Source organism: Cucurbita maxima, unplaced genomic scaffold (genome assembly GCF_002738345.1).
Source record: "Cucurbita maxima cultivar Rimu unplaced genomic scaffold, Cmax_1.0 Cma_Scf00010, whole genome shotgun sequence".
NCBI lineage: Eukaryota > Viridiplantae > Streptophyta > Magnoliopsida > Cucurbitales > Cucurbitaceae > Cucurbita > Cucurbita maxima.
In genome coordinates, this window is record NW_019272026.1 from 3,320,638 (window position 1) to 3,338,329 (window position 17,692).

The 17,692-nt window shown below is 34.7% G+C and overlaps 3 protein-coding genes across 7 annotated transcripts in view; 1 reads left to right on the forward strand and 2 right to left on the reverse strand.

Annotated features, from left to right (window-relative positions):
- Positions 1-66: 66 nt before the first annotated feature.
- Positions 67-681, reverse strand: LOC111485027. The gene has a single exon (XM_023131715.1). It carries the CDS (start codon positions 679-681, stop codon positions 67-69), a length of 615 nt encoding a protein of 204 aa, XP_022987483.1.
- A 2,576-nt stretch (positions 682-3,257) lies between these two features.
- LOC111485120 (cell division cycle protein 27 homolog B-like) lies at positions 3,258-10,974 on the reverse strand. 4 transcript variants are annotated; one of them, XM_023131848.1, is made up of 17 exons: positions 10,787-10,863; positions 10,223-10,516; positions 9,848-9,920; positions 9,558-9,667; positions 9,276-9,322; positions 8,990-9,087; positions 8,390-8,694; positions 7,772-7,936; positions 7,461-7,668; positions 6,022-6,245; positions 5,825-5,890; positions 5,315-5,434; positions 4,872-4,948; positions 4,538-4,657; positions 4,186-4,405; positions 3,810-4,091; positions 3,258-3,635 (listed from the first exon to the last, which is right to left on the reverse strand). In XM_023131848.1, the coding sequence occupies exons 3-17, from the start codon at positions 9,912-9,914 to the stop codon at positions 3,585-3,587; spliced, it is 2,160 nt and encodes a 719-aa protein (XP_022987616.1). In that variant the 5' UTR covers positions 9,915-9,920; positions 10,223-10,516; positions 10,787-10,863; the 3' UTR covers positions 3,258-3,584. The 4 variants fall into 4 exon arrangements, with proteins under 4 accessions (XP_022987616.1, XP_022987615.1, XP_022987614.1 ...); XM_023131847.1 differs by lacking the exon at positions 10,223-10,516 and having other exon boundaries at positions 7,772-7,927; positions 10,787-10,974; XM_023131846.1 differs by lacking the exon at positions 10,223-10,516 and having other exon boundaries at positions 10,787-10,974.
- A 1,542-nt stretch (positions 10,975-12,516) lies between these two features.
- Positions 12,517-17,692, forward strand: part of LOC111485118 (dolichyl-diphosphooligosaccharide--protein glycosyltransferase subunit STT3A-like) — an 11,686-nt gene continuing 6,510 nt past the window's right edge. The window contains exons 1-16 of one of the 2 annotated variants that reach the window (XM_023131842.1): positions 12,517-12,783; positions 13,066-13,128; positions 13,302-13,357; positions 13,472-13,543; positions 13,730-13,835; positions 13,919-13,969; positions 14,510-14,605; positions 14,902-14,961; positions 15,120-15,233; positions 15,417-15,503; positions 15,927-16,030; positions 16,146-16,241; positions 16,769-16,889; positions 16,972-17,052; positions 17,147-17,275; positions 17,399-17,629. In XM_023131842.1, the coding sequence (XP_022987610.1) occupies positions 12,667-12,783; positions 13,066-13,128; positions 13,302-13,357; positions 13,472-13,543; positions 13,730-13,835; positions 13,919-13,969; positions 14,510-14,605; positions 14,902-14,961; positions 15,120-15,233; positions 15,417-15,503; positions 15,927-16,030; positions 16,146-16,241; positions 16,769-16,889; positions 16,972-17,052; positions 17,147-17,275; positions 17,399-17,629 (1,584 nt within the window). In that variant the 5' untranslated portion in view covers positions 12,517-12,666. Of the gene's footprint in view, positions 12,784-13,065; positions 13,129-13,301; positions 13,358-13,471; positions 13,544-13,729; positions 13,836-13,918; positions 13,970-14,000; positions 14,477-14,509; positions 14,606-14,901; positions 14,962-15,119; positions 15,234-15,416; positions 15,504-15,926; positions 16,031-16,145; positions 16,242-16,768; positions 16,890-16,971; positions 17,053-17,146; positions 17,276-17,398; positions 17,630-17,692 lie in introns of those variants that run through there. The other variant, XM_023131843.1, reaches the window with a different exon arrangement.

Sequence of the window (17,692 nt, forward strand, 5' to 3'; positions counted from 1 at the left end):
TACGGATATGGTGTCCTGATAATATCCCACAGCAGACAAGTCACCTCAAAACCGTTCGTTTCGCTTTCACCGGCCCCACATACGGTGGTACGGCGATGGAGATTCCAAGGCCGCTTTTATCCTCTGCTGTTTCAGGTTACTGTAAAACCGTTTGATAAACGCCTCTGCCGCTTCGTCCACCTTGTGGTCCCCCTCGTCCTTCACTGGAAACGGCGAGTCTGTTACCCTAACCATCGGACTCATCCCGAGCGTCACCATAGGCGACGCCACATCCGTCGTTGATGTAGCCTCGTTGTTCAGCATCTCCAGCACTCGTTTAACGGCACTGACGGTGGTAACGTCGCTGTACTTGTGGTGGTGCTTGCCTCCACGCTTGCCGTAGAGCTGCAGCGCTGGAAAAGCAGGGCTGTTGCTGCAACTAAACTCGTAATCCTGTGGAGCAATAGCGAAGGAATGAGCTATGTCGGTGGCCGTTTGGCGGCTAAGACTGCCGGAAATCTGGTGGAGATGCATCAGATTTAACATGGCCTTTCCCGCGAGTTTGCCTCTCTTCATCATCAAATGAAGATCGGCCATTATGATTCGACTCTTCGATAACTCCTTACGCAGCATCAACACTATTGCTCGGACCATATTCCAGAATTTCTTCGCCGCCATAGCTTTCTTTCGCTCGATTTCCATTAATCGATCTGTAACCCTAAGTTCTCGAGAGAGAGAGAGAGAGAGAGAGAGAGAGAGAGAGAGAGCTTCTTTGTTTCTTTCTTTTTCTGCGCTAATTTGTTTAGGGTTTTGTGATTTGTGTTGAAAAGGGAGGAGGCGTTAGTGTATTTATAGAAAAACGGAATAATTATTTGGAATTTAATTATGATTCGTTAATTGTGATTAACAGGGAGGTTTATAGACCCCACGGATGAAGAAACGCGTGAAAGAAGGAACGTTAGAAAGTCAAATTTTACTAATGAATAAAGTGGGAGTTGAATTACACGCGCTGTAGATGAGGAGATTATTTGCACTATTCTTTTTCTTTTTGAATAATCATAAATTCGAAGAGATTGGCAGTGAAATGACGGATATGTCCCTGAGATATAAATAAAATTACTTAAGTATGCCACTGGTAAAAGAGAGAAAACCTCGCCATTGGTTAAACAAAATTTTATTGTTATTATTATTTTAATTATATTAAAACATTTACAGAATTGGCTTTTATTTTTATGGTGTTCGAATTTATTTCCGTTGTGTATTAAGTTTTTAATTGCATGAACTTTTAAAATATTATTATTTTAATTTACTCGCAAAAATAATTTTCTCACATGAATAAATATATGAGTCACGCCTTGATTGGGAGCCATCCCGTGGTTTCTTTCTCGCTAAGTCTTCCCCGATTGGCGGGCAGATAATACAACATAACACGTGGTCCTCTAGATGACCTCCACGTGGCTCTTCTTTTTCCCACTTTTTTTGCCATTAATTTTACTTCTTTGAGAAAGAAACTATTTCAAATATTTTAAAATTTTAAAAAAAAAATGTGAACGTTTTTTAAATTTCAGTAACCAAAAAAATGCGGGTTGATGATTATTGGGAGTGAATTCCAAGGAATAGATATATTTTTAAAATAATTTTATTGATAAAAAAATCATAAAAGGCACCAATAAACATGTGTAAATAGTGAAATATATTATTTAAATTTCTTTGTTGTTTGTACTAAGAAAGAAAAGTGTTTTATTATTTATTTAAAGGGACAAAATAGTGCACCATTTTTTTAAAGCTTCTTTAAGCAAAGAATTTAAATAATTTTATCGTGCAAGTGAATTATTTACTTATTTATTTACTAAACTCATTTGCTTTGTCTTTTGATCACTTACTGATATTAATTTAATAATATGTGAGTGAAAATTCAAATATTTATAATAAATTATGAGTTAAAATTTTCAAAGTTGAAGAACTATGTAATTTTATTTTATTTTTATAAATACAATTAACATGATTTTCTTTAAAAGGGGAAACCTCCTTGATTAAATGATTTCAACAACATTATCCACTCAATCCTCTTTAAAAATTTCCTTTCCTTTTTGAACAAACTAAATGTGTACTGCATTCATCTCTATTTGGATAAAGACAGTACAAATAATTTGATTTTTTTTTTAATTATTTTATTTTTATTTTTATTTTCAATGAATCAGACAACAGTTCAAAATTTAAAAAATAAAATATAAAGACCGAGTCAATGAGTCTTTTTTAAGATCAAAATTCCCGAAATGCCCCTGCTTTAATTTATAATACTTTTTTTATAATTTTTTTTGTAAGATATAAATATATATTGGAAGAGTTTGGAGTGTAGTGAATGTTTTTAATGGAAGCTTTATGAGTCAAATCAAAACAAATCAAATAATAAATAAAATAAAATAAAATAAAAGGAAATGGGGGAAAAGCAATAACAACAAAGAAATTTGAGCCCCAACCTCCATGATTTTTCCACTTAACACTAAAACCCATTAATTTAAGATAATTGTATTGGAGACCTACAAATCTCATTTTTCATTATTTATTTTCCATTTCTTACCATTTTTATTTCCAAGTCTTTTCATTACTTTTTCTCCCCTTTTCTTTATATAATTCAATAATTGATGTTTCCTTTATATGAGTTATTTAAATCTACAAATTAAAGTATGCTTTTATACTCGTTTATCTACCTAATGTAAATATTCTTTTTTAATTTAACTACACAGCTGGCAATTTTTAACCTTATACCAGCTGCTCTGTCCTTCTGAACCGAACGAGGCCAATCTAGTAATTTTACAGGATTTCTGAATTCTATGTAAGACCTTTTTTTTATTATTCTCTTTTGAAGCTATGTGGTTTTGACCAAAAACACCTCAAAAGCTTCTCGAATTTGAATCTTTTAAGGACACATCCTAAACTAAAATGTAAGAAGAACATAAAATACGAACTAACTTTTTTATATATAGTTTAAAATAGTATGAATACAATTTTCATACTACACTAAAATAGTTTGAAATGATCTCTGGATATCAATACGAATATAGCTCAGTAAATTAGACATCATTTATCACTTCAAAAGTCAATAGTTCAATCCCGAATTAAGAAAAATCGTATGGAAAGCTTTATACCTTGAAATAGCTCCCCCTTCTTTTGGTGATCCGATGTCATGCCATATAGGTTGAACATTCCTTGCTGACAAGCATCAGTCAGTTATCTAATAGGTTAGATGCAAAAAGGAAATAATTTTCTGAACAGAATTATACCAACGAATGGATGAATCAAATATATTGCCAGGCTAACGTTAATAGCATTACTGATTTGTTGTGGCACGATTACAGCCCTTTGTACAAGTAATGGGCATCTTTTTGCACCTTTTGCTTACATAGTGTGTGAGTTCACCCACAAAACTGAGGTTTTACCAGTGCTAGATTGATTGGCCAACTTGATCGCAGGTGCCCCAGCATCCCGCCGGTACTTATATAGTTAACTCACTTCCTGAGGCCAAACAAATTCCATCCTGTTTTGATTTTAAGTTGCACCGTATTCTCCATCACTTCCTTTTCCCTTTCGAAAAGTGAAAATTCTCATAAGTTGTCTTCTATGTCATCAGGTACATGCAGCTTCTCGATGGCAGCCTGTTAAAACATTGAGAGATTAAAAGTAGAAAGTGGCGCTCTAGTTAGTATATAAAGATGCTAGTTCGATTTAAAATTTCAAAATACGATATAAAAACTTAGGTGTCAACTTGCTATGCCTTGAGTTTGTGTGAAAATCTGAGGATTCAAACAATGGATATGCAAGCAGATTACCTTAATGGTGGCTACATCAGCGGCAGATGGTTTCAAATCCAAGGCAAGGCCAAAATTAAGCATTGCCTTCTCGTGCATGTATCGTCTTTTGTAGATTTTACCCATCAAAGCATACACACTGCTTTCTCGAGGGGCATACTCTTTAAGCTCCTCTAGAACTTGTAAAGCTTCGTCGAAACGTTCCAGGCTTATAAGTATGTTAGCTTTCTGATACATGGGAAGTGGGTTTTTCTTATCCGCAAGGATGGCCTTCTCCATCATCATCATAGCATCCTCACTCCTCTAAAACATCATTGAACAAATTCAACAGGTTATTGAAATAAATCATCTCGAAGCAACCATATTAACCATGAATGTGATAGGCAAATGGACGAACCTTCAACGCATGCAAAGATGTACCAAGGTATGACATTACAACAGAAGAACGAGGATTTATTTGGAAAGCCATTCGGAAGTGATGCTCAGAGAACTCGAGCTTCTCTTGTCGAAGATATATCATCCCAAGTCCGTACCAGGAGTTATAATGTCTAGAATCTACTCGTAGTGCACTCTGGTAGCTCTGGATTCCATTCTCAAAATCTTCCAAGGCAACATATCTGATTTAAGAATAAGATTATGATTTGGCAATAACAAATAAGTAGCTGGAATAACACCAAAAAAAAGTCACTGCACTAGTGAAAATCTCCACTTCTAAGTCCATTAAATGATACATAGGGAAAAATACATACTCATGTCCACAGAGGGTGTGAGCGTAGGCAAATCTTGGATTTAGTTGGACAGCACGCTGGAAATTTTTTAACGCAGTTTCATGGTCCTTCTGCAAGCTGTAGCAATTTCCCATGGCACACCTGCATTTCCACATAGGCAAGATTCTAAAAAATAATAATTAAAAGGAAAAAAAAAAAAAAAAAAACCTAAACGCGCCTAATTTATGGAAGACAAATCGTAATTGAAAATTGGACCATAACAAGCAACCCCCCCAGCCAAGGGTACTATCTACCGAAAGCTAAAAAATTTGGGGATGGAACGTAGAAAATGTATGACATAAATTGGCATATCTACCAAGATTGAGGAGCTAAGCGGTCAGTTGATATCAATTCCTGAGCCAGGTAGCTTAGCTTCATGTCTTCCTTTAAATGCTGCAACAAGATCAGGAGAAGTTAAGTGAATAAAACCCACCCACACCGTGCAAGGGAAGAGGAAAGAAGTTCTGGAGCTAGAAGCAGTAAGCACAAAACATATTTTAAGTACATAGAGGAATGACATTTCAATTTTTAAGTACATAAAAAAAAACAATTGAAACAGAGACAAATATCCTCTAATAATACTGCACGGATAACAAGATCAGCAAACATAAATTCCCCAGTTTGTGTCCAGTGGCTTCATCAGAGCAACCACTCAAATGGTTTTTATACCTTTCTCACTAATCCGTCACCAAAGTGCTTAAAACCTATGCTAGCAGGTTTGCGGTCATTTTGTTCAAGATACCAATAAAAAGAACTCACATAAAGAACTGTAGAATACACATCCATTCCTTCCAAATTGTGAGGTGAAGCATGGCGAGCAAGACTGAAAGCTCGATCAGCTTCTAAATAATCCACCAATTCAAAATACACTTTTCCAACCTGCAATCCAGACATGCCAAAGTAGTCAGTGAGGATAAAACAGCATTGGCCAGAACTCGGCCCTTGATCAATAAAACTAATTATTGTTACAAATAACAAGGTCATGTAATCCAATGGTCACCATTCGCCATTAAGAATATTGAGAGTGATATGAAAGTATAAGTTTTCATAAGGATGTTTTACAAGTAGGCCCAGAAGTGAAATAAATCAAGTGCCAAAAAATATTTCTGATAGTTATATACAGAAAAAAAGCAACTGTTTGAATCCTTATTCAACAGAAATAATCACCAGGAACAGTCTAGGCAGTGGGAAACTAACACAACAACAATTTGATCAGGAAGGCAGGCATGACTATTTGTATTAAGAGATCATGAAAGTATCATACAATACCTGCGAAAGCACCCAGCCTGTACTGTAATGCTTGTAAGGAAGTTTTAGGTAGACATCCAAAGCATCCTGTACAATCAAGAAGTTGTCTATTTAAACATTACAGTTGATTACAGACCATTTAGAGTCCAAAATTATTTTACGCTATCTTTTCAGCGAATAATTTGTGTAAGCTATATATCAACAATTACTATTGATACCTGGCATCTGAACAGGCATGAAAGTCTATATCCTTCCCCTAATATTCTCAGGAGGCCTAATATTTCTGAAGCGCCATTAATTATTTTAGCATCATTTGTGAGACTTCCTCCAACTGATTTGGTTGCTCCTTGCTCAAGAATCCTATTACCACTAGAAGATGATGAACTGGAAACGGATAATGAGGCATTGGAACAAGAATCATCAAAAGCCTCATTTTGAATACCTAAAATAATAGTCATAGATCAATCAGATGCTCATCAGTTTATCAATGATAATTATTGAATGTTATGATAATTACGTCAAATGATAGCCAAGGACCAAACGTGAGTATACAATGATAAGTAATAGCACCTCACGATCAATTTGAAGTATATGTTATTGGTAGATAACTGACACACCAGCATACCTACTAAAACATAAGCAAATCCTTAGGGAAGTCGCCAACTCTTATGAATATTTCCATATATGAGTTATTGACCCTTATGGATTAGCTTCTTTGTTTCGTGGATTATTTGGCTGAAGATGAACGATACAATTTTGGAGACATTAAGAGACTAGATGAGGATGTTTGGGAGGAGGCCAGGTTTAATGCCTCTTGATAGACTTTGATGGACTTCAATCACTAGGATTGTTTATTATTATGAGTAAGTCTTATTCTTGCAGATTGGAATCCTTATTTGTAGTTAAATTGACTACTTTGATCGAACTTGTATTTTGTATGCTAGCCAAAACTACTATATATAAATAAATACCAATATCTCTTAGAAATTCAAGATTTGAAACACATATGTAGATGAGATAATATTAATTCCATGAACTCTGTAATGGAACACTAAATTCTGAGCAACGCAGCAAATTAATATTGACAAGATCATTTTCTAGTTACTGGCTAACATCTACTCATGAAGTTACAAATCAATCAAAAGTCAAAGAGCATTCAAAATATTTACTCTTCATCGTTTGCTGTTCATCATATCCATGACCAGTAATATTTGATTTATAATTAACATTTCACATAGAATAAAAAAAATTAGAAAAGAAGACACATATATCTGTGAGTGAAGGATATGAGTTGCTAGCAAATAGTTTAAATGACAGAGTTGACCCTAACCTAACACAGTTCAAGAATATTTCGGCATGAAACTAGGTTAGGCAATCGTTAAGCACTCCACACATAGTCATCATTCTCAAGCCCAGACGGCAAAATTAGTAGCCAAAGATTTGCTAAATCGAAATAAAGTATGGATTATATGTGCAAACTGTAATCTAATAGCTAAAACATGTTAAGTTTGTGGAAATTTACTTTCATCAAATAAAACCCAAAAAGTACAGTTTTAGTACCAAATTACTCTCCATAGGTGACTACGAGACAATCTGACAAAAATGATTGTGCATATTTGAACATACAGCAGATGGAAGTTAGACAAAAAATTGTTACCTTCGTCAATATTCTCATTTGCAAAGGACTGTCCTTTGCGAACTGCCATAGAACGAAGTGTAATAGAATTCAACTTGGACCCACCAAGATATTTGGTGGAGTTGGTAGTTCCATTATTAGCAGCATTTACGTTAGTATTGGCTACTGCTTCCCCAGCAAGTCTGCTACTTCTTCGAGGGCCAGAATCAGAAAATAACCTTCCTGAAATCTGAGGACAGGAAAATGAACCCGTGAATAAGATTATGAACTCTATATATAAAGCAGAGAGGGAGATATACATCCTGCTACGAATTTTGTCCAACATTTTTTACCTTACGTAATTTCCCTTCATCTACAAATTTTCTTCGAGGGGCTTGTATAATAGAGTTTACAGTTGACCTTGAACAGCTATCTGCACCAAGTGAGTTAATACTAGATCCGTTCTGCTGTGTATTTCGGCATAAAGGTGGAGGAGCAATAGCAGATAACTGCAAATTCTAAAAAATTAGGAATTAGTCACATAACGTGATGTAAAGGAGATCAGCACAGAAAATGAGTAAAAGGTGAGTATGAATATTAACAGCGAAGAAGTCAGAAGGTAGAGAAATATATTCCAAATGATAAATATGCAAGGTAAAAAAACTGGAGAAGTAATATAGAAGCAGAAATAGATATCCACGATATACCATCTCATCAATATGCCATATTCACCCTATGAAACCAAAGAAGACACTAAAGGAAAAACCTAAGTTACAGAGATGCTATTTCATCAAAATAAAGAAAATTATGCCTAAATAGTTGGTAACATTACAGTGAAGAAAAGGAACGGGAATAGGGAAACAAAAATCTACCACCTTGACAAGCCATAGATCCACGAATGCATTGTTCAAATAAATGTAGCCAAACAATCACCATCTACATCCAAGGCACAAATTACAATAATTACATACCTGTGCAGCCACAGGTGAAGGGGTGTTATAAAATGATATATTTGAACCACCATTAACAATTTGACTTGCAGCTCCTCCCAAGTTAAATGTTCCTTGATAATTTGTAGGAATATCTCTTAAATTATTGCTTTGAGTGTGTTTTAACTGCCTTGTCCGGACATCGTCTGAATTATTATTCCTAGCAGAAGCTGAGTTCAGATCATCATTTAATGTCTGCAAGTTTTCAGATCTATGATGTAGATACTGCTTCTGTATGGAAAGAACAGCCGCTTCACCAAAAACTGAAGATGCATCTTCAGCAGCACCTAAGATAGTTAACAGAAAAGGAATTGACTTATCCTCAACTCAAATAGTTGTTTCCCCAAAAGAAAATAAATCTCAATCAACAAAGGATCATCAGTGAGTAAAGAGAAATTAAATTGGCTTAATAAGATACAATGTACCTCATACAAAAATAATATGCACAACTACAGTATCATGAAAGCCAACTAAATATATCTAGTCAAACTTGGACAAATCAGTTTAGACAGGGAGAAGATCCTTCCTACAACTCCATGCACATGTCACATTTCACATGGATCAGTGAAGATTCGTATATACCTAATATACAAAGTTCCTCATAAGCACACCACATCAAAGGATCTATAGATAATGCCTGCTGAAAATGTTGAATAGCACTTCTCCTTCTGTCAGTGTACCTATAACGAGAAAATCCATGCAAAAGTTATGGAGGGAAATTAAAGCATAAGTAGTAGTCCCTCAACAAAAAAAATAAAAAATGGACCACATAAAACATCTCTTCTTCTATGTGTAAATATGTATCGAGCGAAGGGAAATTAATGCATGAAAGCTGATAACAGAACACAAAAAAAATATATATAGCAACCTGTAAATGAGCCCAAGAAGGTAATGACCTGCTGCACCATTGGGAATCTGCAAAAAGAAACACACATACAATAGACATATTATGTCCCAGATTATGCACAAGATAAACTAGGCACCATATGATAGATACAGACTTTATTAACTATACAACAAATAAATGGGCATCTGATCCCACGCAATTCATGTTACAAGAGACCATAACAGCATCAATGAATTTTACACTCTAAGAGGAAACAGAAGGTAACCAACAAAAAAATTGCAGTGAATATTAGTTCTTCAATACCTCAGCACCAGGCTCGTTAGGTGGACATAATGCAGCCTCTGCCTCGTGAAGAAGATCCATCTGAAAGCACGAGATTGCAAACAAGTAGCGGGATTGAGCCATTTGTGTTCCTTCATATCAGTATGGAGAGAGAAAATGGAAAAGTTCATCGATGAGAAATACATGGACAAACTGATAATAAAAGTTCAAGAGAAAAGTCGTTAAAGCTTAAAAGGAATGTACTAACTTCAGTTATGGAAACCTTAATTCCAAAAAAGGATAGGACAGAACTGAACACCAATCCTGCTTACCTTTTAATATATGGTATGCAGCATAAGCCTGATTGTTGTGTAAAAAACAGCCAGCTAGTAACTGCATATTTGTCTGAGAAAATAAAACGAGAAATCAAGAAAATGCTGAAAGAAAGTATTTCAATTCTTAAGTGTCCACATCAAATCAGCAGACAGAAGTCAACAAATAGAGTTGACTCAGATAATGGGAGCCATGCGCAAGCGAAAAGAATAACTAATTGTTACAATAACAATGAAGAAGAAGAAGAAGAAATGAAAGGGAAAATATCAAAAGGTAATATTCAAAGTCAACACAGAAGAGACAAGGAGAGAGAGCAAAGATTATATTTGATTGTTCATATCTATACACTACAGACTCTTCGGAAAATTAGAAACCTTGGTGGCGAGTTGTTATGGCTACCCCCAGGGGTTCATCGGGACATTTAAGCCGCTTGTTAAACCCGTTTTCGACTTTCCATACAACTCAGATTTATTTCCAACGAGATACTACAAGAGGTCCAGAGATTTACTATCAACTATGATTCAATTGCTCGTATGTTTTAAAATTTTGATCTTCACAAAATAAAGCTGGTAAAAAACAAATTTCCAGTTAAACAAAACACGAAGGATACATTGCCGCTGCGAACAACTATCAACACAGTCCTTTTTTGGAGGAACAGGAGGTGAAGGCTGTAAGTAAACCAAATCACAAAAAATCAAACATATGGGACGCACCACATATCCAATTTGCACAAGCAGCGTAAACGTTCCACTTTAATTTAAACAACCAATGTACAAAAACCGAAAAACAAAACGAGTACACGGAACGACCTACTCCGGAATGATTCCAAAATCACCCCATAATTTCCCATACTATAAATTCCTAGCGTTTCCAAGCAACGGAAGAGCTAAACAACGAAAGTGAATTAGTGAATTTTGGAAGCAGAAGAGATGTAGAACCTCAGAAGGGAACTCGGAGCAGAGTCTCTCGCACATGAAAATGGCATTCCGGTACATGAATTGGCGAAGACTGTGATGAACACAGTCTGCAAGTATGACTTCCATGGGCGCTCCGATTCAGCGAGAGAGAGAGAGAAGAAGAAGAAAAGTAAGAGGGGTTTCTGCCTTTGTGGCTCCAGAGCGTTGTGTGCGGGCTTCTCAGGTTCAAATCGGAGTGGCACGTGTTACCTCATATTAAAAAATTACGAGTCACGTGACCCAGATTATTATACTTTAGGTAGGTGGGCTGGAGTGGAGCCCTAATGCCCTGGTCCAGTTCATTCTTCAACGTTCACTTGCCGTTCGAAAATATATTTATTAAGCTTGAAAAATAAATTTAAAATTCAAAATTTAGAATTGACCAATTTTATTTAATAAAATTTGAAAATTATATCGAAATCTATTTCTAATTGTACACGTAACAAAATAATAATAGTAAACTTATTTATTATCCTAAATGGAAACCAACATTTGTAAAAATAGTATAATTTAAAATATAAATTTAAAGAGCAAAAAAAAAAAAAAATTATACACTTAAAAAAGTCTAACGGATATAATAATTTTAAACATATCTTTTAGAACTTTATATTAAACAAATTTCCAAGTTAATTTTTTCTATAATTATTATAGGAAACAATTATGTAATTGACACATATATTAATTAACACTAAAAATTCATTATATTTAAGTTTACATATTAAATAATTTGAGATTTAATAACTTTGAATTAAAATTAAATATATATATATATATATATAACACAATATTAGCAAAATTTAGATCCACGAAAGCATTTTATTCCAATGGAGGCTCCCTCCTCACACCGCTCATTATCTACAAATAAATGGTCTATTTTAATTTAATTTGTTGTTTCCTACTTTTCTTCATTTGATATTGGTGTGATATGATTGATAAACATATTGAGTTATTTCGTTTTTATATTAATTTTATCCTTGCTCGTATCATAAATAAAATTGTTTGTGTTCGAAATAAATTAATTTTTGTAGTAATTATATGTCGTTGTACTACAAGAAATACTTACTAATTTGATATTAAACACCAATAGAGGATAAAAACATTTTGAAGAAAACAATCTCAAATAAATGTTATACATTTTGAAAAGAGACACGTGCTGAAGTCCCAAATTATGTTATAGGTACAAAATTAAGTCAAATATACGGACAAATTTATGGTAAAAAATTCACGATTACTTTTTGTAATTTAGTCTCGTAAATTTATTTTGGTATTTAAAATTGGAATATATAAATTAAAAAAGGTAACCAATTTTAAATTAATTCTTTTTAATATGATCTCTAACTTTCAATCTTTTATATTTGATACAAGTCACCTGCGTTATTTGATGTTTGTCAACTAATTAATTTAAAATAATTTTAATTTGGAAACTTGCAATTAATTTTAATAGAAAAATCATTTAATTTATAAATTAATGTACATTAACAGTAATGATTGAAAATTGGTATGCAGTAAAAAAATTAATGGTAAAAATGAAAACATTTAAATTGAAAGCTAAGAATTAAATAGAAATAAATAAAAAGGGTAGTTTTTAAAAAAGAAAAATAGTAGTTGTAATTTTGTGATTGGTCGATCTGCCCATTATCGTCGTAAAATCATGAAAGTCAAATAGTAATTTTTATGGATTAATCCATCCATCGAGTAATTTCGAGGGTAAGGGAAATTGGACTTGGGACTTAGACTGGGGAATCCATGGTTGCAAAGTCGTCTGTACCTTCCCGGTTCTCTTCCAGTTGAGTTGCTGCAACCTACTCTCGTTTCGCGGTCTTTCCTCTGACACTCGCTCTCAAACCTCTATCTGGCCGTCAATGGCGGCTTCAGTTTCCTCCAAGGAATCAACGCTTAGGGACGCATTCGGAAATGTTCTATCCTTCCTCATTCTCATCTTGATCGGCGTTCTCGCATTCTCAATTCGGCTTTTCTCTGTAAGTTTTTCGATCTCTTATATCTCCTCGACTTTTGATCTGAAACTCTCTTAATTATTCATCTGGATCGACGACAAAGCCGGGTAAAGAAACGATGGTTCGGATTAAGGATCCACGTTTTGTCCGCTCGTTGTAAATTATTGCTCCAATGTGTCTCTTTTGTTTATATGACACGAGGATTTTTGTTCATAGAGGGTCCAGAGTCTGTAATTTGGTTGACTTTTTGATTATGTTATGTTAGTATAAGTGTTTAGTCACATTGTTTCGTGCAATGATTTGCAGGTGATAAAGTATGAGAGTGTTATTCACGAATTTGATCCTTATTTTAATTACAGAGTTACTCAGGTTTGTTTTCTGACGTAGACTTGTTCATTTTATCGCTTATACGAATTTCTTACAATGAAGGCTAGGGATTACGGGCATAGTATGCTAGCCTTGCTCGATAATCTTGCACGCCATTCTCTTCAAATTACATCCACAGCTGCACCGGAAGATGATTTCTGTGTTTTTCTTTTCAGTATCTTTCAAAGAAGGGAATTTATGAATTTTGGAACTGGTTTGATGATCGGACCTGGTAAGTTTTACATTGTTGGGCAGCAAATTCTCAGAGCTAAGTCTTCATGCATCGGACTTCCGTTTCTTTTACTCTAACAGCTGTAAAGCGGTTTCGTCCGTCAATGTTCTTTAGGTATCCTCTTGGGCGAGTAATTGGTGGAACCGTTTATCCCGGTCTCACACTAACTGCAGGCACATTATGGCGGTGTGTATTTGAGAACTTATATTAATTGATTCACAAATATCAATCCTTCTAATCATCTCACCTGTCTATCAGTTAAGGAGACAAGCATTCCTTACCGATGCCTCTTCTTAACGTGGTGGAAGAAATTGTAATCCTTGCTATTAGTGCCCTATACCGATTAATGTTCTCTTTATTGCTTTCTGCTAGGGTATTAAATGCCATGAACATTCCTTTGTCTGTGGAAACTGTTTGTGTATTCACTGCACCCATTTTCTCTGCTTTTGCTTCATGGGCAACTTACCTGTTAACAAAGGTTTGGATTCCTGCAACGTGCCATATTTTTTTGAACATCATGCTCTCTGATTGTCAAAATAATCCCCCAGTGCTATTTCTCAGGAAGTTAAAGGTGCTGGTGCTGGATTGACAGCTGCAGCTCTTTTAGCCATGGTATTTACACATCACTGATATTTGTAAAACTAGGAATCTCCACTTCGCAATAACATCAAACACCAACCATTTGACGTTTCCCTATTCATTATAACTTTGGACATTTTAAGTTTTATTCATTTATTTGCCACACCCAATCAGTTAATTGTAGCGACCTTAAGCACAGTATGGCTGAGTACTCAGATTGTTAGTGTTTCTTATTGAAATGGTTACTCCTCATTGCTAATAACCCATACCTCCACAAAGTTTGATCTGCGTCCAATTTCTATCATTCTATTTTTAATGGAATGGTCAAGATGTCTTGTATTTGTCGTGTTGCTTTCGTATGAACCAAGTCCCAATGTAAATTTGCTGCAAAATCTCAAAACTCTTCCCTGCACGGAGGCTGCTGGACCAGAATACATTCTAGATCATGTTTGTTTAATAAGAAATGTGGGCTTGTTTAAAACTTTCCAATGCATGTATGTGAAAATACATAGTTTAGTTGCTACTTTATTTTTTTTTCAGGTTACTTTAGTTGCTACTTCATTTTTTTTACAGGTTCCGTCGTATATATCGCGGTCTGTAGCTGGCAGCTATGACAATGAAGCTGTAGCTATATTTGCTCTGATCTTCACTTTCTATCTTTATTTAAAGGTCAGGTTTTGTTATATGAGAAAAATGTAAATTTGTCCAGGATAGTGGCATGCTTAATTTAATGGTGATCAAATATTATTTCTAAAGAAGTTGATTTGCTGTAGTCAGATTGAGTTACTGTTCAATGAATTCATCTGTATGATGCTTCTCAGATGCTTAATTTTATATACCATATTCTTATTATTATATTAATTATTATTATTTTAATAGGAAGCAAAGTTCATTGATGCATGAGACGTACATTGTTTTATTATGTTCTACTTAATCATACTGAATTGGTTGCATATGAAATGCAGACATTGAATACGGGATCCCTTTTCTATGCCACTTTAAACGCCATTGCATATTTCTACATGGTAAGACTTGCATTCCTGTTCTGTTGATACCTTTATTTGTGGTTCATCATTTTATAATTTTTGTCTTATTTATCTTATTTGCGTTCCCATGAGTTTCATATTTTTCCTTTCGGCTTCTTCTACTATTTAATTATTTCTTCATGTCCCTCTCCCTTCAGGTTTGCTCTTGGGGAGGTTACACATTCATTATTAATCTTATTCCGATGCATGCACTTTTGTGCATTGTAACTGGACGCTATTCTTCTCGATTGTACATTGCATATGCTCCGTTTGTAAGTGTCGACTGGCTTAACTTGGAGTGTCTTTTCCTAATGATTTTTTTTTTTTTTTTTTTTTTTTTTTGGTGAAGATTTTGAATAAATTACTAAAAATGCTAAACCATAATACGCTGTAAAAAGTTAACCTTTGTGCGTGATTCATTAGCTCATCTTGAAATTCCTAATTTCATAATTCAGGTTGTCTTGGGAACATTGTTGGCTGCACTGGTGCCAGTTGTTGGATTTAATGCAGTGATGACATCAGAACATTTTGCGTCATTTTTGGTTAGTATTGTTGCTGGTACATTGATTAACGGTGTCTAGTAACTATTTTTGGCAAATTGTCTTGTTAGTGCTCAAATTTGGTTTTCATACTGCCTTTGAGTTAGTTGTATGACTGAAACATTTAATTGCACTTTGCTCTTTTTTTCTTTTGTTATTATTGGAGGGCATTAATTTGTAGCACCCTTAAACAATGAGTATTCTAGATTATGACTTTCATAAAACAAGAACTCTCAAGTACAAACAAATTTTTAAATATCAACAAGAAGATTTATGGCTATTTGTGTTGAAGTTTTTTTGTTTGTTTGTTTTCTTTTTCATTTGTCTTAATATTTCATAAGTGTTTAATAATGTCAGCAATTATCTAGTCTCTTAAAATTGTTTTGTTGATGACTTGTTTCCTTAACGTTCCTGGTTTTGTTTTAGGTTTTCATCATTATCCATGTGGTGGCTCTTGTTTATTATATCAAGGGAATTCTCTCCCAGAAGATGTTTAAAGTAGCTGTTACTCTCGTAGTATCGATTGGGCTGTAAGCTTTCTATGCTCTCCCTCCCCCCACAAAAATAAGCTCCCAAAATCCCACTGCTGAGGCCGTTGCAGGAGGAATGTGTAATTGACCTCCATCTTCTTTTTTCATTATTCAGGGTAGTTTGTTGCGCAGCCGTTGTGGTTCTTGTAGCTCTTGTTGCTTCCAGCCCAACCATGGGGTGGAGTGGGCGTAGTTTGAGCCTTCTAGATCCGTAAGAAACTAGCTCACAGAATCATGTTGTTTTTATTTTAATTTATTAATGAATTTTCTGATAGTTGAATGGATCATATTTGATAGTAATGTAGCTGAGATTTGATCCTTCATATATATATATATATCTATAAACAATTATGCAAATTGGTACATCTGATCTCTTGGCTGCTATTCTTATGTAACAACATAGTTGATATTCTTATGTAACAACATAGTTGATCCTACGTATCTTATTTGTTTTTTTTTTTTGGTCTTTGTCTATCCTTGAGTTATTGGATGTAAAACATGAGTTGTGCACTTATATTCCACTTTAACGCTTTAACACATAGACATTTCAACTTTTTCCTTTTATTTTCCTCCCCTTTCTTTTTGGAAGTAACTGTTATATTTTCAGGAATAGTTATCGATGATATCATTGGCATGAGGAAGTGTCTCTTTACAGTCTACGTTAATGATCTAATATTTTATTTTCTATCTTTATTTCCTGAAACACTCCACTCATATATTTTTGCTCCAATCGAACAGAACTTATGCAAGCAAGTACATTCCAATAATTGCTAGTGTTAGTGAGCATCAACCACCTACTTGGCCTTCTTACTTTATGGACATCAACGTTTTGGCATTCTTGGTTCCAGCTGGTATCATTGTAGGTATTTTTTTTAGTGTATTTGTTCTTTTTAAAACGTTTCAATCATCTGAAATCTTACCAAGGTTCCTTCTTTTGATAGGCATGCTTTTCGCCGTTATCTGATACTAGCTCATTTGTAGTTCTCTACATTGCAACAGCAGTGTACTTCTCTGGAGTTATGGTCAGAACCATTTTCTGACATCCAAAATGAAAATTTAATTATTTAATGCCCATCATTTACCTTTTAACATATCTGTATTTGGATGATACTACAGGTGCGTCTTATGCTTGTACTTGCCCCAGCAGCATGCATTATGTCTGGAATTGCACTTTCTCAAGCCTTTGAAGTTTTTACTCGGTCTGTTAAGTTTCAGATGCCTGGTGAAGCGCTGGATGCACAAGAAGTAAGCAAATTTTATTCCCATGATGTTGGTCATGTCTATGGTTTGTCCTTTCTTCTTCTTCTTCTTCTTCTTAAAAGACCATCGAAATAGTTCTAATACTGGTCCTTGGGTCTGACAATTAAGGTGGGAGATACCATCCCTGATGCCACTGTAGCACAACATGATGTGGTGAAGCCTGAAAAAAGTGAAGATAAAGTTAAAGAACGTCCCTCAAGAAGGAATAGAAAGAAGGAAAAGGAGCCCGTTGAAAAGCCTTCTCTGAAGTCACAAATCCGTAAAAGGCTGCTAGTTTTACCTTTTGCGACATCTATTATTGCTCTTTTCTTACTTGTTTTGCTGGGTGCCTTTTATGTGGTAAGTTGAACATATCTTTCTTTACTCTTTTTTTTGCCCCCCCCCCCCCCCAAAAAAAAAAAA